The sequence below is a fragment of the Falco rusticolus genome, chromosome 10 (genome assembly GCF_015220075.1).
Source record: "Falco rusticolus isolate bFalRus1 chromosome 10, bFalRus1.pri, whole genome shotgun sequence".
Classification (NCBI taxonomy): domain Eukaryota; kingdom Metazoa; phylum Chordata; class Aves; order Falconiformes; family Falconidae; genus Falco; species Falco rusticolus.
In genome coordinates, this window is record NC_051196.1 from 24,192,475 (window position 1) to 24,216,295 (window position 23,821).

The 23,821-nt window shown below is 43.3% G+C and overlaps 2 protein-coding genes across 4 annotated transcripts; both read right to left on the reverse strand.

The window, feature by feature from the left end:
• Positions 1–97: 97 nt before the first annotated feature.
• OGFR (opioid growth factor receptor) lies at positions 98–12,304 on the reverse strand. Of its 3 annotated transcripts, XM_037401698.1 has the most exons (9): positions 12,031–12,304; positions 9,973–10,026; positions 7,474–7,518; positions 6,679–6,741; positions 6,278–6,362; positions 5,816–5,894; positions 5,240–5,306; positions 4,797–4,945; positions 98–3,628 (listed from the first exon to the last, which is right to left on the reverse strand). In XM_037401698.1, exons 1-9 carry the CDS (start codon positions 12,247–12,249, stop codon positions 2,230–2,232), a joined length of 2,160 nt encoding a protein of 719 aa, XP_037257595.1. In that variant the 5' UTR covers positions 12,250–12,304; the 3' UTR covers positions 98–2,229. The 3 variants fall into 3 exon arrangements, with proteins under 3 accessions (XP_037257595.1, XP_037257596.1, XP_037257597.1); XM_037401699.1 differs by lacking the exon at positions 9,973–10,026; XM_037401700.1 differs by lacking the exons at positions 9,973–10,026; positions 12,031–12,304 and adding an exon at positions 10,328–11,764.
• Positions 12,305–13,946: 1,642 nt separating this feature from the next.
• On the reverse strand, positions 13,947–19,792 carry LOC119154887 (MRG domain binding protein). The gene is made up of 5 exons (XM_037402870.1): positions 19,522–19,792; positions 18,818–18,939; positions 18,177–18,258; positions 16,422–16,496; positions 13,947–15,367 (listed from the first exon to the last, which is right to left on the reverse strand). The coding sequence occupies exons 1-5, from the start codon at positions 19,751–19,753 to the stop codon at positions 15,177–15,179; spliced, it is 702 nt and encodes a 233-aa protein (XP_037258767.1). The 5' UTR covers positions 19,754–19,792; the 3' UTR covers positions 13,947–15,176.
• Positions 19,793–23,821: the final 4,029 nt, after the last annotated feature.

Below are 23,821 nucleotides of genomic sequence, written 5' to 3' on the forward strand. Positions count from 1 at the left end.
ACAGGGTGTGGGGGGTGTGTGTGTGGGGGGGTGACAGATACACGATGGGTCATGCCCTGCTCTCAAAGATGAAAAAAAACATAAGTGGAAACTGGTATGCATTAAAGTCATGCTTTAATAGGTGACAACGTAACACACTCTGTGATACAGCTCTGAGAACTGGAAAACATCCTGTGAACTCAACGCGTACACCTACAGCCAGAACTCTAAACCGGATCATGATAGGGAATGGTTTGGTTTGAGCACTCCAGACTAGGGCTCACAGGGACACCCCATTAAACACAAAAACAAACCACACATCACCATAACAAGATACATGGTCTATGCCCCAACTGAGCACATATTCACAATGAAAATTTCATTAAATAAGAAAATTACTATAAATCTGTACAAAAGCCATGATTAACAATTTCTTATGAATCTTTTATGAAATAATTTTCACTCAGCATCTTCAAGTATTTATATCTGTAGTTAAGCGTATTCTTATTGGCTATTTAACTCCATTTGTTCATAAGAAAAAAATTATTTTAAAAACATTAAAGCCTTTTTCCAGCACGTGTGTGACCACGACCATTAGGTGTTAAGCTTGCAGATTTTTATTCCCACACGTGTATGTGGCATGCTGGATCAGGACCTACAGTCTGGGCTGGCGAGTCACGGATCAAATTCCTTGAAAGATCTTCAGAGTTGTAGCAGAGAGAGGAAAAACATGAACATCGCACAGGCTACTGCATCTGCTCTCTGGCAAAGCTGGTAAGCCTCTAACCATCTCCTACACAAACAGCACCTAAAATCCCCAAATCTAAACCAAACAATCTGAGCAAACAGCGAGTCCAGACCTTCTGGCTGGTGGAAACTGTTTCCTCTGCTTCATGAAACAGGTCCTCTGTTGTAAATCTCTAGGAGCAGAAGTGCTAAATTGTTTAACGCTCCTTCAGACTTGGTTGAATACTGCGTAAGTCAGGCAGAGCAGCTAACAGGGAGGTCAGGAACACTGAGGCCGGCAAATAGCTGGCAAGGTCTAAAAGTAAATTCTTGAGGGCCGTAAATAAATCAACCAGACAAGCATACCCCTCCAATTAAAGTTTCAATTAACTGCCCCACAAAGCCCAGTGGTTTCCAGCTATGCTGCACTTTAACATGCCCTCACCGCCTGACATGCTAATCGTTAGTGGTAAAACAATCCTGCTCTAACTAGGAAGTGGGTTAAATCTGACACATCTAACTTCATGCGATGGGCCTGCAGAAAAGAGAGCCCCCACAGGCCACTGCGAATTAACAGCAGAGCCCCCAAAAATGCAACGACAACTATTTGTTCTGTTTTGGCAACTGAGGAAGGCAGACCTTTGAACCAGTAGCGGACACAAATACCTGTGGAAGACTATCAAGGGTCTGCAAGTGGTGGAAAAGCCTGGGGAAGAAGAGCTCTAGGCAGCTTTATGCAAAGTCTGAAGGTTTTTCCTCTTCAAAATCAGTAGATGATCCATATTCTTAAAAACACTAACAAGCCCTACAAAGCAACTTCTGGGGGGAATAAAGGGAATAAATGCTCAGTACTTAGCACCCTAGCGAACAGTGTCTGTACAAACAAGTCACTACTGGTCACAGATACATTTTGACTATGCATTGTATCCCAGTCTGAAGTCTAATTTTCTTTATAGGAGGAGAGGCAACTATACTCTTAAATGATGTGAAATGTATATACTCATCTCTTTTAGGTAAACAGCACCTTTGCCAGGAATAAATCTCCACGAAAGGTACAGCCTTTCAATAATAAATAGAAGTTACATGGTAATAGAAAGGCCTGGCCAATTAGGTCATGCTGTCTTACATTAAAAATGATGTATTTAATAAACACTTGACCAGTTCAAACAAGGAAACAGATCAGTTTTCCTCTTCTCTTTAAGAAGGGACATACCAGAATCAAAGCAAAGTGCAAAAACGCCTGTTGCTCCAAGACAGTCCTGAACATCAGATAAAAAAACCAGCAACAGGACACAGCCTGTCCATGAAGATGACCGGAGTTTTCCTCTTTAGGGTAAACCAAGGGCTGGATCTCAGTGAAGTTACTACAGATGATTTTTAAAAAAGTGTGGAAGGGTGAAAGCCAGACAGGAGCTACCCTGGACCAGCCCAAAGGAAGTTTATTTTTCCAGGTACTTCTGCTATCCAAATCACCAAAGCTGGCTCCCAGCAGTTAGGGCAGTGTCATCTCTGCTTGAGTGCTTGTCATGCCGGTCTCAACTCTGCCGCTACCTGCTCTTCATCAGGTTCTGCTGCATGCTCAGAGCTTTCACGTTTTTCTGTTGCAACCTCAGTACTGTCTTCTTCAGGACACGTGGATGCCACGCTGCTCTGCTCAATACTCTCTGGAACTTGTTTGTTGCCTGTGACTTCTGCCTGCCCTTTTTCATTTGCATTTTCTGCCTTTTTATGCTGTTCTACCCCATCTACCCCATTTTTGCTTCCCAGGAATGTGCTGCTGCAGTGGTTCTGATCACTCCTTGCTCTGACTTGATCCCCACTCAACTCCAAGCCATCACTTACTGAAGAAGTCCTGCCAGTCTTGGGGAGCCTGGAACCAACTGAGGGTCTCACATCCCCACCATGTGCATCACCACCACGCTTCTCACTTGTCACTTCCACAGTTGTGCTTTCCCCACTGACATTTTCTTCTTCAGCCTCAGTGTTTGCAGCAGGTGGCTTTAACTTGGCACTGGAGGCAGAGGGCCCAACGTTCGGGTTCATGTTCAGGTTTATGGCCAAGTTGCATGCCCTGGCTCTCAATGTTCTTTTATCAACTTTCCTCCGTTTCACAACTGCATCAGCAGTCTCAGGCACTGCTGAGTCTTTGGTGCTTGCATCATCTTCTTTCAGTATTTCCTGGTTCTCCTTTGCTTGTAAAAGCGGAACTGAGCAAGGGATTTCTCCATCAATTGCACATTCTCCCAGATTACGGGAAATGTTTTCAATATCAGTAGGGCTTTTCAACAGTCCACTCTTTTTAGCATCTGCCGTATTTGCATCCAGTTTTCTCTTCTTGCTCTCCTTTGTGCAATCATTCTCTGCTGTACCCTGCACTTCTTCAGCCTCACTGCTTAAATCCTTCTTCTCCTGCTGGGTAAGTGAAGTCTCTTCCTCCTCTTCACCATCTCCCTTCGAAACATATTCACTTAACTTATCTTTTACATCTTCATCATTCACTTTAGGCTGCAAGTTTGCAGCATCTCCAGCTTTCTGTTCTCCCTCTATGGACAGGTTCTGATCCTTTTCCACAGAATCATCACATTTTTTACCAGGTGTTTCCTCTTTATCTTCAGCCTTTTGGTGCAGCTGTGACCTAGCAGAGCGGGGTCTGTACTTCAAGAGTTTATCATGTGGCCCCCACACAAAGCTGCCCCGAGGTTTGAAGTGTTGCCAAGCATAGTGGACTAGTTCTCTTCTCTTCTGTTTGCTTCTGATGGTGAACAGGAAGTAATCCAAGGCACTTCTCTTGACATTTGGTAACGTCTCCTTAACAAGAGTTTCTGTTAGGAAAAACTTTACCAAGTGCACTTGATAGTGTTCATAACCCATCTCTCCCAGGCACTTCAGGATGCGAGTAATCCGCAAATTGTTGTGGCTGAACCTGAACAAAACAGATAAGCAAAGTTAAGTGAAAGTCTTACCTGTCACTACGAACCTCCAGGCTATCTGCAAAATGTTTTTGTGCATTGTTGGCCACGGTCTGTTAAAGACTACTTGATAATGCAGATGGGAATACAGGCGGGCTTACTTTTCAAGCACCGACTGCTGCTGTCTGCCTTCAGCAGCACCTTCCTAGTCCTCCTTGGGCTGCTAGGATTAATCACCTCAACTGCTTGGAACGGTTCTGGCTTTCTGCATCACTCACCAGTAGATACCAGCCACCACTTGACAGACACACAAGTCCATGCAGCCCAGTGTCCTATCCCTAACAGTGACCCTGCAGGGTAAGCCCGTAAAAAAACTGTAAGGATACAGGCAGGTAAGGATGTTGCCAGAAATCCGTGACTCAGGGACTTAAGCCAGACACAACACTTTTTTTTTTTTTTTTTTTTTAAATACTTGACAGTCTTCAAGTTGGTTTTTTCTTGTGTGAGTATGCCCAGTCCTCTTAGAGCCCTTGTTAACAGCATTAGGGGTACCAGAATATGAAGGGTCACTACTATCTCTACGGTATGACCTGCAGTGGTATAAAAAGTGTAAGTAAGAAAAATAAAAAGTAGTATGAAAAACCATCAATTCGCAAAACACTTTTCAACCAAGGATTTAAAGCATTTTACACACATTAAGGCAGTTTTATAAACAATCAGGGAAGCATATGGAAATGCTCCTATTTTGTAGTTTGTTTACGAGAATACTAAAAGGCAATTTGGCTACCTGTGAAAACATTTCAGCGATTCCTGCTTAAAATATGGTTTTAAACACAAGCTCTGCTAGAGCCAATATTAGCATCTCCAAGTCTGTATTTCATCCTTCAGGAGAGCAACCTGAACAAAGCCTACTGTTCACAGCTGTGCTGGATACAAAAGAAAATCAATCTCAACTCATTTACTTATAACGCCTGTCATTTACTAAAGTCACAGAGTGTGATGACCTGCAGTCAGAGGCTAAGCCAAGGTAAATATACTTCAGCTAGCTAACATTTTTATCAACAAAAAGCATCTGCTCCTCAAGGGCTGAGCATTTTCTTGACTTTGACTTTTTTTTTTCTTCTCAAAGAAGCACCTGGCTGTAGTAAATGACCACCAGCATCAACACAGGCTCAGACTCACCGGTTCAAGTTTTGAAATCGTTCAGCCCAATTCTCTGCTCTCTTAAGTTCTCCAGTTTCCTCATTGGTCAAAATGATCCCATAAAATCTCAGCATGAGCTGATAAGCACGTATAAACCTTTGCATAACTTCCTTGGACTTCTTAAAGGCCTGAAAACAAGACAGACTAATGAGTACGAGCTGCAACCCCTGATGACCTGCACCAGTTCGTTTAAGGGGCACCTAAGTGACAAACAAGGCTTGATTTTATCACTGAGCATTTCATTTGTTGGTGTAGCCACTGGCAGACACAAGACAGACAAATTCTTAACAGTGCTTGAGTGAGCTCTGTTCACACTAGGGCCCCAAGGAAGCAACGTAAGAAAACCTAGACTTCAAATGTAAGGCATTTAGGGGAAATCCTAACATCCTTCAGATCTCAAAAAAGAAAAAAGCTTTAAATACCTGAATTTCTTGACATGTGAGTGGTCTGGCACGCCAGTTCATCCCCGGTTCACGTAAAGGGAACAGCCTGAAGGGAAAGAAATTTTCAGACCAGATAAGCAAAGACGACATCCAGCCCAGGGTACCCTTTTTTTAAAAAAACAAACAAAAGATTTCAAAAATTGTGGTATCAGAGGCATCTCTTGGAGTCCTCACATCTTTATGGACACAGAAGTAGTTTACTATATGACAAATACACCCCTCCCATAAAAGCACTGTCCACACCAATGACAACAATATACTTTGCTTATCTGCATCTCTCTTTGTTGCTCTAATACTCTGATCTGCAATACCCTGTAAGACCAACCATGACTGAGATCTATTGCCACAGCTGCACTGGTAACCCATGTCTGGTTTTCCAGATTTCCACTGCATTGTTTCCAAAAGGATATAACTTAATAAAAATAAAGTGGACATGGGTTTCGCTCAGGAGCAATTCTGAACCTTTGGGGAAACTGAATTCAGGAACACAGATACAACGGACTCTTAGAAGAGGCACAACTGAAGAGAGTCACTATGTTCAAGCAGACAGTTTACCACTGTATGTAAGAATGGTTTTCTTCCAGAACTTCATAGTTGTCCCACCAAGATTCAAGCAGATTTTCAATATGCAAACCTGAGAAGAAAAGGAAAAAGTTAGGCAAGAAGAAATGACACCAAATGAATATTAAAGTTAGCCAGCCACCCAAGGTAGCTTACTATCCAGAGCCAGGTGTTCGCATACAGGCACTAGCTTATCTAACTAGATAACCAACCTGGTAAACTCAAAGAAAAAAATCTTAGTTTCCTATCATTAAACAGAAAAGTAAGGCACATACAGCAGGAACAAGACATTTTAAAATGGAAATTCTTGGTGGCTTTTTTGTTTGTTTTGGTTTTGGTGGTGTGCTTTGTTTGGCTGTGGGTTTTTTTAGTAATTGTCCCACATGGATCAAGCTACTCTTTCACCAATTAAACCAGCTGCAGCAGACTGCATCAGTCACTGCACAAGGTACTCACCCCGGGGCAAAAAACAAATCTCATTTTTATAAAAGCTTAAGTTCCACATGTCTTCTTCCTCCTCATTTTCTGATTCTACCAAACCCTGGAGATGAGAACAAGAAATCAACAAGCAGTGATCTTTAAAAAGGCAGCATTCACTTCAACACTTCTCCTTGCTTTCCCTCACATTTCCTAAATATTTCGAGCTAATTCCTTGACATGAGTTTTGGGAATTAACAGCTTGTTTCTGATGCACCCACACGCACATCATCCCTTCCCCCTCGCAAATGAATGCTTTAAAGGTTCTGAGCTTGTCAATGTAAAGACAAAAGGGTGCCTTCAAATCTAGAAACTGTTCCTAAACTTAGCATGCAATGAAGAACAGCCCAAGAGTATACGCGTCATTATTTAGTCCATACCGGGTAATGATGTCTGTATCTCTGCAAGTCTCTTGCTGCATTCCAGTTGCGCCCGCTTGAGAACTAGAGAAGAGAGACAGATCAGAGATCCAGATTAAAGTTGTCTTCTAAAAAAAAATAAAAAATAATCCACTGACTGAATTCAGCATCTCTCACACGTATCCCTGCCTATCACTCTCCTATGCTCCTCATGCTGCGCTCCCAGCACCTCCAAACCCAGCCAGTTTGCTACAGCATTGTTTCTCTGCACTCCTGAAGACAACTTTGGACTAAGAGAAGTTCACACCACGTCCTTTAACTAAAATATTTTTTTTTCTTTCTAGTCTTGTTAATCAAGTTCTTTATGTTTTATGCATATCTTTTATCCCTGTTGAGTTTTCCTACACAAATAGTCAGAACTAGCTGGAAATCCCAAATGGCAAAATGTAATTTTCTTCCTCAACTGAAAGGTTTTAAAACAGGACAAACCAAGCCCTACCTCTCATTCTCTGAGTCACTCTATACCACAGTCAAGACAGAGATCAGAGTTCAAAACTGTAGAATTTAAGATGCAGAAATATCCCTTAAATTCAAGATTCTCATTGCCTCTAAACATTATTGAAATAAAGTTTTTTTTAATCTTAGCTTTACGCTCAAAAGCAGCCTTGCTGATGTAGTATTATGCTGATCTGGACAGTGGACAATAATAAGAGCCATACTGTTACGTTAGATATTTCTTTTATTGGACTTCCATTCCAACCATCATCACAATTATCGCTCATACTTCCAACTAACCAAACTTTACGTCAAGCCTACCTGAAAACCTCTCCAAGACAGCGGTGATGAATTTGATCTTTGGTCCTACAAATAAAAGGCATTTAGTTGAAGTGTTTTGAAACCAAACTTCACTAATAAAATACAAGAAATATATATGAAATACCCACAGCAGTGACTCACGTGACCCCTATTAGTTGCCAAATAACAGGTTTAACTAGTTACAGCTGAATAAATTTGATTTTATTCGTAATTCAAATTGCTATAGAGAAAAACCTGTGGTGCCACGTCCACCTGACAATTAAGTAACAGGTTCTCCTCGCTACACAGATGTGCTAGGTTCATTCCAACTGTCACATTTACACAGAGATCACAAAGAACACCTTTATTTCCATGAAGTTCAGAGAAATGGAAGTTGCAAGTAAGACTTAATATAAAATGCATTTTAGCTGAATAATAAATTTGGTTTGTTTTTTGTGGGTTTTTTTTTTACAGTGGATTACTTCAATCTTAAGAGATTTTGTAACACTTCACAAGCAACACAGGTTTAATCTTGCTGAGTGCTGACCCATCTTGCCCCAAGCTATGAAAGTGCTTAAAAGTGTTCTGTCAAGGCAGAACCACCAAAATGAACTAGACTGCTCATGAATAAAAGGACTCCCCCAAATCGAAGCACACTGCGATTAGAGCATTCAACACCAGCTCACAGCAAGAGCAGGGTCTTTGTGAAACAGGTAAGATGTGCAGGCTCTTGCAAAGTAAGTATTTCAAGAAACTCAGAAGAAAGAAGCAACAAATGCTCTCCCAAGGTGTTTCTTTCAACTTCATTTCATACTTCTTAACCTCATTTGCACAGAGAAAAATAAAACCCCACCAATTTCTACTGAACACGGATCATCAGTTCCTTAATTATTAAGACAGGAACTGGATTTTCTAACACCTTGTTGTAATGAAGTCATCCATTCGGCTGCCCTGTTGACTGTTAATACTTTTATTTACGAAGCACCCACAGCATTTGGAGATCAAATCTTTACCCACAGCAGGAGGTCATCAATGCAGAATTTTTAAAACTATATTTTAAAAATACATTTACACACTATGACACTCCCGTACTTCTGTGACAGGGATTAAATTAAGCTCAAGTTGTTTTTTATGAGTAGTAACTTGTGATGACCTAAAATAATACCCGTCTACGTTACAACGCATTTCCATTTTATAGATGACCAAACACAGACCAAAATAGGTGGCAGAACTTCCTACAGCCACATGGCCCATATGGGATTAGAAATCCAATACTGTCCATCCCCAGAATCTACCCAGACTGCAGAAATGCACACAATTATAAAAAGCTTTGCTACACAGCCGACAGAAAAAAAAGTAAGAGGCTGCAAGCACAAGGCCAAGAAATATGTTCAGCAAGAACAGATCAATATTATTCTTTTGTCTGAGATGTAAGCAGAGACTGGGATTTAGCACTATGACATTCATCATTTGACTATAACTTTGCAACTCCAAGCATGAAATTCTGACACATGTCAAATTAATGAAAATCTTGTTCCCTATTACAGGAGAATAAATTTCCAGATATTCTTTACACTTAACTTTCTAAAATAACATCCTTTAACACAGTCGGGATAGGCTAATAGTAGACTGGCTCCAATTTTGAAAAAGAACTGGTTTGCTGAAGAGTAAATGTAGATACCGAGATGAGTGCAATGCCATGGTGCAAGATGCTGTAAGGCTTGTCCAGAAAGACGCTAGATCCCGGCAAAAGGCATCTGAGAGCACAGCATTAAAAAGAACAAGATAGGGAAGCAAAGAGAGCAAAACTCAGCCCTCCCTCCAAGAAGGTGGTGTTCCTAGATCTCTGTAAACTTCCATGTAAGCCACACAGAAACACAACCTTCCTTTTTCCAGCTTAGAAAGACAAACTAAATTGCAAGACTGAAACTTGCCCACGCCAATTGAGCCCCCTTACTTCTCACAGCACTGACAGGCAATTTAAGTGGGTTTCTCCCTCCAAACCTGGAACGCATCAGTCAGAATGTGCATCGCTGTGCAGAGCGTGAGGAAAGCAGGGAACAAAGCCAGGAGAAGGTAACACAATATTTGGCTAAAAACTGGAAACCAGCTGCAACTGAAATGGATGAAAGAACGTGTAGACTGTGAACACGACACAGGAATGAGAAAGACAGCAGCATCCTAGAACAGTGATCAAAATCTTCTGTTGATGGAGAGTTAGAAGGCAGAACTACAGGGTTTATTAAAATACGGCTCTGAGCAGCCAAACACAAACCCTCATGCATTACAGCAGACTAAGAGGTAACCTTTTTAAAATAGGCACAAACCCCAAGTTTTTCAGTGCTCGCTCTTAGAAGCTAAAAGTGCCGAAATGCAAAAGACCTGAAAAGACACACCCCAGGAACCTCAGACCGTGAATGTGGAGTTACGTGCAGAGACACAAGTGAAATGCAAAGGTAAAAGGAGATTTTTAATTTGATTTTGAAAGTGCATAGTGAAAATAATAAAACAAATTCTAACCTCAGTATTGAATAAACACATTAGCAGCTTCAGATATAAAGTATACCATCTAGACTGAGGGGAGAAGAATGAGAATTAGTGTAATACAAGTGGAAGCTGGAATCAGTTTTGCAAGCTGATTCGTGCCTTTGGCAGGTTGTAAAGGCATGAACAGACAACAGAAGCTTTACTGTCTCTTTTTGTATTCATTCTCACTGCCCTTAAAAAATTTTCAGGCACTGTCAGACAGAGGTGACTACACACTCATCACCGAAGGAAGAACTTCTCTTTAAAGATGCAGAACAATATTCCAGGGGCCGTAAGTCTCGGGGACAACATCCTCCTTTATAAGGCAAAGTTTGAAAAGCCCACTCACTGGAGTGAAAAAATGGTCCTTGTTTTGAGGGTTGTCACAATCCAGAAGTTCCTCTAAGAAAAAAAAAATAAATACCTGAAGAACACACACATTCAAAAAGAACAGTCTGAATGTTCTGGAGGCATTAAAACTTGCGAACATAACCAGAACTCCAGCCATGTACAAGAGAGAATTGACAGCGTGCTCTCAAACAGAGCAAAATGCTTCCAAGGAAATCCCTCGTTCAAGTATTACAGCTATTCTGCCTAGAATACCTGTGGCCTTTCACAGACCTACGTGCACAGCCAAGGCCTAGATACAGTCTAACTCCGTGAAGATGCAGAGATGCACATGGATGCGTCCCTCTGCTGTATTTCAACTTCCATTTTGTTTGCAAAGTACAGAGCGGGTATTTTTGTAGGAAGTCATGAGCGTTTGGACTACTATGTTGCACAGAATGTATTAATTTTTTTAAGAGGGAGGCTGTTTTAATATCTTAATGCTTATAAAAAATTGGAGTTTATTATTAAACTCCTTTAAAAGCGCACTAATTGGAAAGCTTCATCTGCCTACATAGAGCTAAGAATACAGATGAGTCGCTGAAACGAAACTCAAGCGAAGGGTTAGTTTCCCTTTCCCCGAAATGGGAGGAGCTCAGTAACGCATTTTCACTAAGCCAGCAAATACTGAGAAATCCAGAGACACAGTTTCGCTTTTGCCCAAGTAATGCTGTAGAAGAAATTACTGACACCCAGTGTCAAACTCAAAAACACTGATGCTAAAGACAGGAGCCTCAGATAAGACTAACAAAGTTCCTTCTCTTTCAAATCAACATTATTTGAAGGTACCAGACACAAGTGTTCGCATTTTGCAATGCCACCTCACTCCCTACAACTGCACACATACCTGCAGCTTTTAAAATACCAATGGGTATTTTTTTGTTTTCAGAGTCGCTCTGAAATAATGCTACATTTCCTAGGGAGCTCTAAAGATGCTCCCTAGGGAAAAAAAACACGTCTGAAAGAAATAAAAAGTTACGGCTCATTTTTAAAAGCGAGCAGATGTTAAGTGGTGACTTTTTACTGATGAAAGAGCAGACACGGAAGGCCACCATACAGAGATGAGGATACCATGAAAAAAACTTAAAAGCAAGGAGCTGCTGAAGAACATCAGTGTCCTCACGCCAAACCCAGCGGCCATCGGAACGCGGGGAACTGGCAGGTGGCACAGAGAACAGCCATGGTGTGTATGGGATAAAGTACCCAGACCACAGGGAATGGTGGAGGAAATATATGTATCTATCTATATCTCATACACCAGCTCCCGGCAGTCTAATGGAACTCAGGGGCTGTTCAGTGCCAGCAGAGCCCTGCCCCGACCACCCGGGGCTCCTGCGGCAGCCTCAGCCGCCTCCCCTCCCCTCCCGAGGGATTTGCTCCATGGAGGAGGGCAGGCCCACACGCCAGCGGCCGCTGCCCGGGCAGGCCCCCCGACCCCTCCTCAGCGCCTCAGGCTGCCCCCGCTCCCCGGGGTGAACCGGGAGCCTGGCGCGGGGGCACGGGCACCGCCACCGCGCCCGGGGGCGGCCTGCAGCGTCCCCCGCCGAAGTGCCCGCGATAATCGCGAGGGGCACGGGAACCCCCGCGCACCCAGGGCGGCTGGGCCCGGGGCGGCCTGGGGTGAACGGGCTGCCGGCCCCCCCGCCCCGCCCCGCCGGCACCCACCTGGGCCTGCCGGGAGCCCCGCGCCCAGCCCGGCACCGGCCGCTGCCCCGCGTCCGGCCGCTCCTCCCCGGCGGCTGCCTGCGCTCCCTCCGGCTCGCCCTCGCCGCCATCCTCCTCTTCGTCCTCGTCTTCCTCCCAGGTGGAGTCGTACCGCCAGAAGCACGCCTCGTCCTCCGCCTCCTCCTCCTCCTCCGCCCTGAGGCCGACCCAGGCCGCCATGGAGCGCGGCGGGCCGGGCAGCCAGGGGGCGGCGGGGCCGCCCGCGCGGCACAATGCCCGGGCGCGGGGCGAGGGGGCGGGGCAGGAAGCGCGGGCACGCCCCGCCCCCTTCCTGCGGCGCCGCGCGGCGCCCGCCCGCCCCGGCAGCTACCCTGCCCCGCGGCGAAGGGAAAGGGCGCCTCATCCTGCCCTGGGCCAGCCTCCGCGGCGCTGGGCAGCGCTGAGCGCCTACCCCCCAGCCCACACACAGCCACTGCCGCTGGAAGCAAGATATCGGAGTAAGGGGAGCCTTCCTCTGTCCTTCAGGGTGAAGAATTCAGCAAGATTTGCGTATGACTTCACCACATGTCAAAAAACATACTCCTTCCATAGGATGAGGTAATATTTCTCTTACAGGAAGATGAATAAAAGAACAATCTTCCCAAGAAGCCAGGATTTGGTAAAAGGGAAGGGAGGAAAAGAGAGCTGCAGCGCTTGGGTCGCCTAAAGCACTCGCGCTTCCCAAGCACCTAACCTCACAGCCAACAAATTCCAAAAAAAAAAAATAAATCTGTGTTGCTGGATTGCCCGTGAAATCCCAAGTTGGACTTCCCCTGCTTCAAGGATGGTGTTGGGAAGCTACACCACAGTTGACACATTTTTACTTGAAGCTATTAAAAACGATTTCATTACACCACTGTTGACACATCTACTGTAAGCTATTAAACCCCATCTCATTAGTATAGCAAAAAGACTTTGAACAGAATTGCCCAGATGAAAAGGATTTACCTACAAGGCCATGAGACTTGAAAGTTACAAACTCTGCACTTTATGGCCAAGATCTATGTAGATCATGAGGAAGTAACCAGCACCTTAGTTCTTAAGGAAACAGCAAATCTTAACACAGGCAATTCACCTTTCAGCACTCACTTCCACAATAGATCTGTAAGTCATGCAGGATTACAGCTCCTAGGAACCTGATCATACCACCATGTAAACTGAGCTTTTTTCTTAAACATCAAAATTAAACCTAGGAGGTTCCTCACATAAGGTTATAAAAGTTCAATTTCTACCCATCCAGAAAACCTCCGAGACACCTGCAGCACCTCTCCCACAAGCCGGAGCTCCGCGGAGCTCTCCAGCTGGCAGGTATCTCACCAGATATTTTGCAAGGCTTATCGGAGCACAGCACTACATTCACGGCGTTTCATACCTTCCGGGGTGGAATTTGTTTATGCGATTTCACACTGTAAAGCAGTGAGCTAGCACCACGCTGCAAGAGTGGTTACAGTGGCCATCTCAGCAGTTCTGCCCTTTTAGAGCTCACCGGTGCATACCAGAGGGTAACGAGGTGAGCTTCCAAGAAATTAGAACAGAAACTTCATCTTCTCAACTCAGTACTTCACATCTGCACGATGCTAGTTAGAAAAGACAAAAGCCTCTAGTTTAGAAGCTTACAGCAACCTGTCTATCAAGTTCAGAAGGCCAGGATTTCTTATCAAATGTCTTAGAGAAATAAAAGGGTAGTAGTTCATAAGATCCAGGAAAAGTCAGTTTAAAAAAACCCAACCCAACAAACACCCCAACCCCCCCCCCCCCCCAAGATAAAACTCAGTAGGCACTTTTGACCAATTTCACTAAACGCACAAGGAACCTAAAGAACTTTCAAAATAAGCTGGGCCAAATTTTAATCCAGTTACACAACAATTACCACTTAGTAAAATAAAAACAAGTCAAATTTATTCTTGGTATAAAACAAGTGAAGCACGTAAGGCAGACAAGAACTTGGCTACGTACCTAGAATAAAAGCAAAAACTAGTGGAATCCTAGTTCCTCACCTTGAAGGCAAAACTGACAGATTAAGAAGGAATTCTTCTTTTCATTAACTGATAGTTATACGGTCAAACAAACTCAGTAACATATCAGCCTACTTTTTTCACCATTTAACACGTGTTTGTTGATTGCGGTCCATCTCTTCACAACACAAAAATAGTAACTTCATCAAATCTTAATATTCTAGCATATAAAAGATAAGCATTACAACGTCAGTAAGATTCTTAAGTCGTAGAACAAAATTAACATTTTTGGAATAGCAATTCCATTAACATCTATGAAAACTGCTTTAAAAAAATAAATAATGAAGTACAAACCCCACCGTTATATATTACTATATTACAAATGGATGAAGCAACACCTCCAGGTTCACACACAGCTCAGCTGATCCCTTACAAAACCTTACAGTGACATCACTGGATATTTTATTTAGGACACTTATTAATTATTCTGTCTAGGGGCATTATCATTTTCACTTCACTTATGGTATATAAACTTTTAAAGACTGAAAAATGTTATGTCACTGAGGGTGAAAGAAGTAAAGGTTCCTCCAACAGAGCAAAAGAATACTTCAACTCAGTAGTTACCTGTATTTAAAAGAACTTTAGTTTTACTGAACTAACAAGATTCAGACATCTGATACAAATGCTACCTTTGCGGTAAGTAAAATGGCCAAACAATGTTACCCACAGAGAGTCTGTAACATTCACAGACAGCAACGATGGCAAAAAACCGACCCAACATTTACAGAAAAAAACTATGCTCTTCATGAATGGAGGCTCCACGTTTCACTGAACTAGGCTGAGACAGAGTGTGTTACTTGTTTGAAATGCAGCCACCGGAACTGTTACACAGGCATGAACTCTTAACGCTGCCAGCTTTCTCCCCCAATGCCCTGAGAAGGTAGCCAGCGCTCAGCTACTCGGTGCTGACTAGACAACACATCAGGAAAGACAGACAAAGTCTTGCATGGATAAAGCCAATGTGCAGATTTTTCAAATACCCGGCTCAGATATCTTTTCCTTTCTCAAAAAGTTTATGTAGCAACTATCCTGCTACTTGTTTTTACTGCTCCCTCCTCACGTTCCATATTATTACTTCTTTCCCAGCTCGCTTTATGTTCTGCGTCGTTTTGCAGCACTCGGACTGGAAGGATTACTGTTTGCATTTAAGACCTTTTCAGTGACTCTGTTGCGCTTCCTCTTATCAGATCCTTCTTTGGACCCAGAATCTGATGAAGTTTTCTCTTTCTCTTTGCTGCTTGGCTTTTCAGTTGTTTTTCCTAAACTTCCAGAGGGTGCAAAAACTGAAATAGGATCAAAGTAATGATTCCAGATCAGAGTCATACACACAGGCAAAGTGATATCAAATTTCTTTATAATACATAAAACTTCTCAAACCAGTCAATTCTCAGCATAGTTAACCACCATTTAAGTATAACTTTCACTTTCAAAGGAAAAATCTTCTCTAAGAAAGGCACATCTTGCTTTTATTATTTGCTTTAAAGACAGGCATGTATTTTGACAGGCTAAAAATTAAACTCATTAATTGGAATTAAACAGCACTTAAAATTAAGATACTTAATAGGAACACTTACAGAACATAGGACCAATCTATGAAACTTAGGATCAGCAACAGTCGTTACATTTGGTATTATAGAGAGATTTTAAAACTGAACACCCAAAATGTGAAATTTAATATATTTTTAAAATACACGTTTAGATCTTTTATTACACTCAAGCTTAAAACACCACTTATTCTGTGATATAAATATTATGAAATTCTATAATTAACAGTTGACTTAGTCTGTTAAGGTAAATAGCAGAATCTCTAATGTTCACATTTGACTTTGTTCTCAGCAGCGTTAGGAAAACAGGCCTTATATTTAAAAGAAGCAAGATAATGCAAATAAAATAAAAAACCCACTCTGCCCGCCTTCCCATTTAAGCATACAATTTTACAATCTTCTTTGATTTATAGGCCCTATTTTTCCCCAAGACTACAAATATCCTAACACAGAGTATTTAGGTTCACCAAGACCGGACTTGACTTTCTTTCAGAGATCCTTAGATTACTTCAGGCTCCCAGGGTTTTGTCAAGTACATATTAAAACCAAAAAACTCCAAAACTATACAACTCTGCACATAGGAGCAAAGGAGAAACTTTTCAAGTATCAAGATACCAGCAGCTGCTTACTCTGTGCATTCTTAAATTATTCTAGTTCTTGGCATGAGCATATACTAAGTCTGAATACAAATCACGAAGTACACCATATTTGGCATTTACATTTTAACATTAATTTCTCAGAGTTACAGTTGTTTTTCAATCTCGTATTACACAGTAGAGAGTTACAAATTTACCTTCTTCTGGACCTGCATGTGTTTCCATCTCTTCTTTTATTTCCTCTTTCACTTCCTCTTCTATCATTACTTTTCCTACAGAAAGGATTGTTAGCAATGGTTAGATAGTTTTAAAGAACTGTACGTATTTTTTCTGGATTAGTAGCCTCATCATATGTGCATAATATTAACAAACAGTGCAGCATTCAGCAGTAAATTAGAAAGGTTCCTCAACACTGTGATAGAGAAACCACTACGAGTCCAAGCACACTACAAGCATAATGTAAAACACTGAACATGAAGATGTCCCATGTCAAGAAGTTCCACTGAAATTATTAACAGAAAGAAAGCACAATGCTAAATAGGAAAAACATATCACATCATCTTAGCTGTATTATAATTTTATGCTGAATTTTTAGTAAAGTTTAGTGTACCTAGTAACTGAGAAGCATTCCACTGTAGTCTAACATATGCCAAGAACTCCTTCGGCAGATGCTTGAACTTCCTAGCACCTACCTTGAGTAACAGTACCAAGTAACACACGTCCAACTAAACTTTGAAAATCCAGCTTTCCCCGCACAGCCTAAGATTGCTGTCAAACTGCCACATATTTCTATTAGATTAGACAATACAGATAGGTTTATCATGAGTGAAAGAGATCTGGAAGAAAGAGGTAGCTAAATCCCAAGAAGGTAAAAACACAGAGGTGATGTCACAGTACTCTGAAAACACTGTGAATCTATACAAACGCCTCTAAATGTTTTGTATTGGTTTTTTTTTCAATTAATTTTAATGCAACTACAGAAAAAAAAAACCCTCATGCAAAATCTATCACCAGAGATTAAAAACCAGTAATGCTTTTAAAAATAAGATATATGAACCATATTAAAGATGGTAATAGCCTAAAAATGAGACTGTTATACTAGCATAAGGTACAAGTCCATAGTCAAAAAGCAAGTTTCTCCAGCTACTGAAACTGCAGCTATTCACTAAGTTTATTCCTGGTATACATTTTTTAATGTTAGCTGAACTGCTATATAACTGCCTTATGTCATCACTGGTACAGAAGATTTTATCACAGAAAGATTATCACATACAAATTAAAAGCAGAAAATGTTTTTTTTCAGCTTTATAGCTCCTACTCATTAAAAAACTGATCTTGCTATAAAATTAACTGTATTAAAGTGTACAGATCATCCACTTTAGCAAAAATTATGGTCTGATGTAATATTACAGCTGTCTCAACAAAGTCCAAAACCCCCACAATAAACTACTAATCACCTTGCAAAGAATCACATTTTGCATTTCACTCTGCAAACTACCATCAGTGAAACACACGGATCTTTTGCATACACCCAGAAGGAGAAGCTGAATCTAAATGGTATAAATAGAACCTGATTGTGCTATATTAGCATCCCATCTACATTACGTTTAAGAATATGAGAAATACTGTGTGGAATATGACCAAAGGTCTAACTCCCCCGCTAGGCCTGTCTCCTACAGCGGTCCATCACAGAGGCTGATAATGAGAATACGAACAGCACAAGCAGCATAATCCTTTCCCTGATAGTTTCCCTCAGTCAGCTGATTAAGAATTAATGAGATAAACTTGTACCTGTTTAACACTTCCTTTTCCCAATACATTTAGCACACCAGTCTGAACTAACAGCCTTGGACTGACACGTTATATTCTTTTTTGGGGGGAGTTTTGTTAAACTATCCATTCTGAGATGAGATTAGAGCCACCAAGAATAAGAGACTGCTATTGCATCTCACCTTCTCTCACTTCTTGAATCATTTCGTCAGGAAGAGCAAAATTCTTCTCTATGTTAGGGAATGGAAGGATCTCAGATTCGTGCTTAGAAAGAAAAGAAACATATCTATGAATAACTTTGGTTGAAACTTTAATTTGGATTTAGAAGTGCTATCTCAAATTCTATTCTACATGCAATTAGTAGCTAAATCATTCTTAACAAGACACTTCAGGCATTAGAGAATCAGGAGGCTTCCGATGTCGAACTGTTTACTAAGGTCAAGATAATTCAGATCATGACTCATGATCGTTCCAGATCATTTTTGCAACCCAAACATGGCAAATTCTTATGTAAAGACACTATAACCTCCTTATCTGACACTTAAGTACCTATGTACACGTTTGCTAGGTCAGTATTTAGGCAAGGTTAGTAAAAAAAGTCAGAACACAGTATGGAAAAAAAAAAACCCAACACATAAACCTCTGTGGGTTTTGTTGTCTCCCACCTACTGTACTTTTATACAGGAAAGTCCCATCTACTCCCTGGAAAGACACATCATTCTTAGTAACATGAAAGGTATGACAGGCCCAGTGAGTCTGGCCTATCAAAACTCCTGAGCTGTAAGAAATAAGACTTGTGGCTGCATCAACCCTTTATACTCACAAGCGCCTGCATGTCATACATGGTGCTCAGATGGTCCCAAATCACTTTGGATGAAATCTGCCGTCCAATATTCTGGCTGAATTTATCTCGGATACAAATCATGTGGAAATGGCGGTTCACACCTGGGGGAAGAATTCAATGCAATTAAACACTCTGAAATGTTTTATTTACAGCACACAATTAAAAAAATAAATAATCCCATGGTTACAAGGAAATCATGCGCTATATGAGAAGTGGAGAGCAGCGTGGGCAACCCGGCCTGGCTGGTGTGGCACCCTGCGTTACAGGGCTGCTCTGGGCAGGGGCTGAGGGTGCGCCCGGTAATGCCGACATGCGGCCGCAGCCGGAGGGTTTAGGGCTCTGCCTGAAGAACCACCGAAACCAAGCGTAAGGCAGCAGCAAGGCCGGAAAGGCGCTGGCGATGGGGCCGAGGAGGGCCGGCCCCGGGCCCCGGGAGGGGCGGTTGGGGGGCCGGGAGGGCCCGGCGCCTGCTGCACCGCAGGCCCCGCCGCGCCGGGAGGAGCCCGGGGCCCTCGGCCGGCCGCCGCGGGAGCGGAACCCAGGGCCCTCTAGGGGGAGCACGGCGGCGCGGCCGGGCCGCCAGCCACGCCGAGGGGGCCCCGGCCGGAGCCTGCCAGGGCGGCCCGGCGCCCGCTTCTCCTTCCCGGCCAGCGCCGCTACTCCAGGCCGCGGCCTGCTCTCACCTACGGGCTTGTGGCCCAGCATGGCGTGGAAGAGGCACACCTCCACCTCCGGGCTCCACACCACCACCGCCTCCTCCGCCGGCACGCCGGGATCCGGCGCCGCTGCCGCCGCCGCCGCCGCCGCTGCAACGGCGGCGGCGGCCGCAGCTACCGCCGCGGCGGCTCCCGGGCCGGCCGCGGGCAGCGGCGGCTTCTCCACAGCGGCCGCCGAGCCGCCCTCCGCCTCGCCCATCGCCGCGCCGCCGCCCCCCGCCCCGCTCGCCGCCCGCAGCGGCTCCTGCCGGCGGGGAGGAGGGGGTGGCGGGCCGCGGGCCGGGCCGGGCCGGGGCGGGAGGGGCGGCCGGGGCGGGGCGGCCGGGGCGGGGCGGCCGGGGCGGGGCGGCCGGGGCGGGGCGGCCGGGGCAGGGCGGATTTACCTCCGGAGCCGCGCTCGGGGCGCGGGCCCGGCGGCTGGGGGACGGTGCCAGGCTGGGGTCCCCAGCGGCTTCCGCGGGGCTGCGGCTCCGCGTTTGGGGGCTGCGGGGGCCAGGGGGGCGCCCCGGGGCTCGGGGCCGGGCCGGGCCGGGCCTGGCTGGGGCAGCTCCCGTGGCGCTGGGGGGGACCCGAGCGCGGCAGGGTCCCCGAACCGCTTGTCCCTGGGGCCACGGCATCGTGTTTGTCACCCTGACATCGATGCCTGTCAATAACGGCACCCAGCGTGTTGGGGAGATGCGGGACCCACCGGCTTTCCCCATTATGTCAGGTGTGAAAACCCCCATTTTGTTGGGCAAGGAAGAGAATGTATTGTCCCTTCATCGATAGGGTGGTTTGGTTTTTTTACCTTGTGAGGTATAATTAGATACACAGGCATGAAGTGGGCCTTGTGTTGCTCAGGTGATCAAGTTTGCCTATTGCTCACTCCTCACTCGAAATTTTAATCCTTTCTGCAGCATTAAACTTATTCCAATAGCAAATAAAAATCATATGCAAAGAATGACTGTTCTGGATGAATAATAATGCAGTAGGAGCAAACACTTGCAAGCAAAGAGGGATTACCTTAATGAAAATTCTCCAAATAACAAAAAGCAGGAAGGGAAAGATGCAATTTTCAAAAATGGTAAACTTTTGGCACCTTTGTTGTCCAAAGAATTAACTTGACCCGTATCATTCTTTAAGGCCTGATGTAATGCTTACACCCAAAACAGAATAATGTAGCATTAAGTAAACATCTGAGAGGAATTAAAGGCAAAACCTCACGTGTGAAGCCTTGGGAAGTTTGGTAGTGTGGATCCTGGCTACAAATCCTCATTTCCAGCTGGGTTCAGGCTAGCCTCTGTAAAATGGGAAGGAGTCTCTCGCTCCAGTCTGGTTTAGAGGCTGTTGAAATTTTTCCAGCAATAACTGTTTCTTGCAGTGACAGAGGTCGTGCTGGAATGACTTTTCTGCATCAAGACTACAGGAATCTCCAGGAATATTTCTTCTGGCTACTGTCACCTCTGTACCTTTGTCACGGTTGTGCTGCACCTGCCTTTACACAGCTCAGGCTTTATGCCATTTTCTTCATTTTGAGGCAAAATTATCTATCAACAAGATTTTGCTGATCTCAGGTGCAAATCTGCGTGCTTTTCCAGTTAAGTCCAGCCCTAAATCCAATATGGATCACAGACCTGTTTAATCTTCCAATATTTATTTGATCTATGCTGCTACCCAAGTCTTAAGCTGCTACCCAAAGAGAGGGTTATGGTTTCCTGTGATGACTGCACAGCGGGGGTAGATCAGTTCCTCAACAGCTAAATTCCTGTTTTCATACACATGTTTCTAGGCACAGAAAAATGAAGGAAGAAAGAAAAGCAAATAAATTACAGAGTATAAAAATTGTTCCCCCGTAGAACAGTTTTCAAAGTTTTGCAGGAATAATTTTTTTATTATTATTTTTAAGTCTGTGTGTAACACTGAGTTTCAGCACTCTCATCTGTCATATTATGCTTCTACTTAAAGACTATCATCAAGAGGGAATAACCGTGTCAACTCAGATAGCAATTTTTATGTCGTGAAGTTCTGATGACTAAAAAAAGTAGCACGTGAAACAGAATGTGAAAAAACATATGGCTACCTCTGAAAGTACAAAAGCTTATGAAAATAATTTAATTTGGTAGAATAATGTTAATTCAACAGGAAGAATATATGCATAAACTGGCTGCTACTTTGTTTCAATCACAAATAATTACATTTCCCTATGTCTAAATGTCCTTGTCTTTTTCAGTGCCTCTAGGAAACATCCAGGAGCCTGTAATAATGCTGCAGGCAGCCTCTACCTGGATTCAGACCAGAGTTAGGTTTTTCTCTCTTTACATTTTAGAGGTTATTTTTTCCCCTCACTGAACAGCTTTTTCCGAGTCTGAAAAAAATATCCTCCTCTCATTCAAGTTTAAATCTTACTTTTGGTTTTAAGCAGATACTAGTCATGTAAGACATGCACAATTTAATTCCTCTCTTTTTCTTCTTGCTTTCAGCCTTAGAAACCTGGCTGCCTGTTATATCAAGTAAGGATGCCCAGCCCTTTGCTGGATCAGGTCGTGTCCCCCTGGAGAGACAATCTGATATTTTGTAAGAGATTGCAACAACTGAGAAATATGCCTAGCATTTGGCATTCTCTCTAGAAGTGGTGGATTTCTGGGATAAGCAATATGGCTACAGTTATTTCTGTCATTATTTTAGAACACCATGTTTTAGTGCCCATAACAAAGCAGAAACTTCATTCTGAATCCTGGATAATTTTTGGTACGCCATGTGAACGTTTGTAAAAGAATATCATCTGCATACTTTTGCATTAAAACCAGACACTTAACCTTTGCAGGTGGTGGTGGTGGTGGGGCTTAGTACATCTTTGATATAAAATCTAACAGAATTTTTCTTACATAGGTGAATGAAACCTCCTGAGATCCCTGGAGAGCATTACCAGCTTTGTTCTGCAGAAATTAAGAAAGAGAAGTGCTGCCGTTTGCTCGAGACCACAGACCCAGATCCCTGCTAAAGCTGGTGGGTGGGCTCAGCAGTCACTGCTACCTGATGCTGAATGTGTGTTGCTAGCCATAGCTGGGTTTAATTTTTGACAACCTGGGTAATTAGCTACAGTATTATGCCATTTTCATGGCATACATAGTTTTTACATGCAGGAGTACGGTACCTTTGGGGCCTAGTCCTGCACCAAATTACTCTCAGGTCCATAAATCCTCCGACAAGATAAGTAATCTCAGTGCCTTGGCGTATTTCAGTATTTCCAAATATAGTATCGTTTCTGACTGGTGAAGATCTCCTGAAAAGAGGAGTTCTGATCTGATTTGTAAGCTTTAGCTGTACTTTCAAAATCTGGGGTTTTTTTTCAGTGTGTAATCTGCGGGAAATTTTGTTTTAAGAGCTGCATGGGGAATTGTCCAAAAGTTGGAGCTTGATCATTTTGCATATCTTTTAATACACCAATGAAGATAATTTGAAATAGATGTGCTTTGCTCCCCATTAAACCTGTCAACAAGGAAGAATCAAAAAGATAAACCTATTTGTTGGAGTCTTATCACACAGCCCTTTAGAGCATCATTGACTCTTCCAATGGTGGGCAAGGAGATACGTCCCGGCTTTGTTCCAGTTACCTCAATTCTTAGCAAAAAGGTGTGTTTGATTATTTTAAACAAGGACATTGAGTGGGGAGTTCACTCTCAGGCCTGCTTGGTTTCTTACAGGGGTAAAAATATGAAATGTAATTCAAAATAAGAGGGGGGGAGTGAAGCAACAAGGAAGAGGGAAGCAGCTGTCAGATAGAGGATACATTCTGTTTGCTGAGACATATGTTCTTGAACTGAACTTTTCCCTTGTGATTGGTTGTGCTCATTCTCCCAGCAGAGAGAGGCTACATACTAGATGGGCATCAGATGGCAAGCCTTAGAAAAATGATTGAAAACAGTGCAAATAATCATCTCTAAGCACGCACAGAGGTATTCATTACTGCTGCTGTTATGCTTTAGAATATCCCAGTGCAGTGCGGGGACTGGAGAAGGAAAAGCCATCTTACTGATTTTTCAGTTAAATAAATCCAACGTATCCCAGGCTTACAGAGGAGTGTAAAGAAGAACAGGTGGATTTAGAATGAACCAGTTCAAGGTGAGCACAAGAACCAGTTCATGAATCCCTGGCTATGCCAAACCAACATGGGAAGACAATACCATGTTTTACTGAAGGTTATTTTTATTGATAGTGCCTAAAGTGCCTGCTAAACTAAAGCCACGCAAGCCCAGCTAGTGGGCGTAAATCTAGAAGGGATTCCTTT

What these genes read in the sequence shown, in the direction of transcription:
- OGFR (XM_037401698.1), bottom strand. Translation starts at nt 12,249, where the DNA reads ATGGCGGCCTGGGTCGGCCTCAGGGCGGAGGAGGAGGAGGAGGCGGAG. An exon ending in TGTGTTTATTCAATACTGAG is followed by an intron (nt 7,519 to 9,972) that starts GTTAGAATTTGT and finishes TTTTATTTGTAG; the next exon opens with GACCAAAGATCAAATTCATC. An exon ending in GATACAGACATCATTACCCG is followed by an intron (nt 6,363 to 6,678) that starts GTATGGACTAAA and finishes TCTCATCTCCAG; the next exon opens with GGTTTGGTAGAATCAGAAAA.
- LOC119154887 (XM_037402870.1), bottom strand. Translation starts at nt 19,753, where the DNA reads ATGGGCGAGGCGGAGGGCGGCTCGGCGGCCGCTGTGGAGAAGCCGCCG. An exon ending in GCTGGGCCACAAGCCCGTAG is followed by an intron (nt 18,940 to 19,521) that starts GTGAGAGCAGGC and finishes TTCTTCCCCCAG; the next exon opens with GTGTGAACCGCCATTTCCAC. An exon ending in TGTATGACATGCAGGCGCTT is followed by an intron (nt 18,259 to 18,817) that starts GTGAGTATAAAG and finishes TTTCTTTCTAAG; the next exon opens with CACGAATCTGAGATCCTTCC.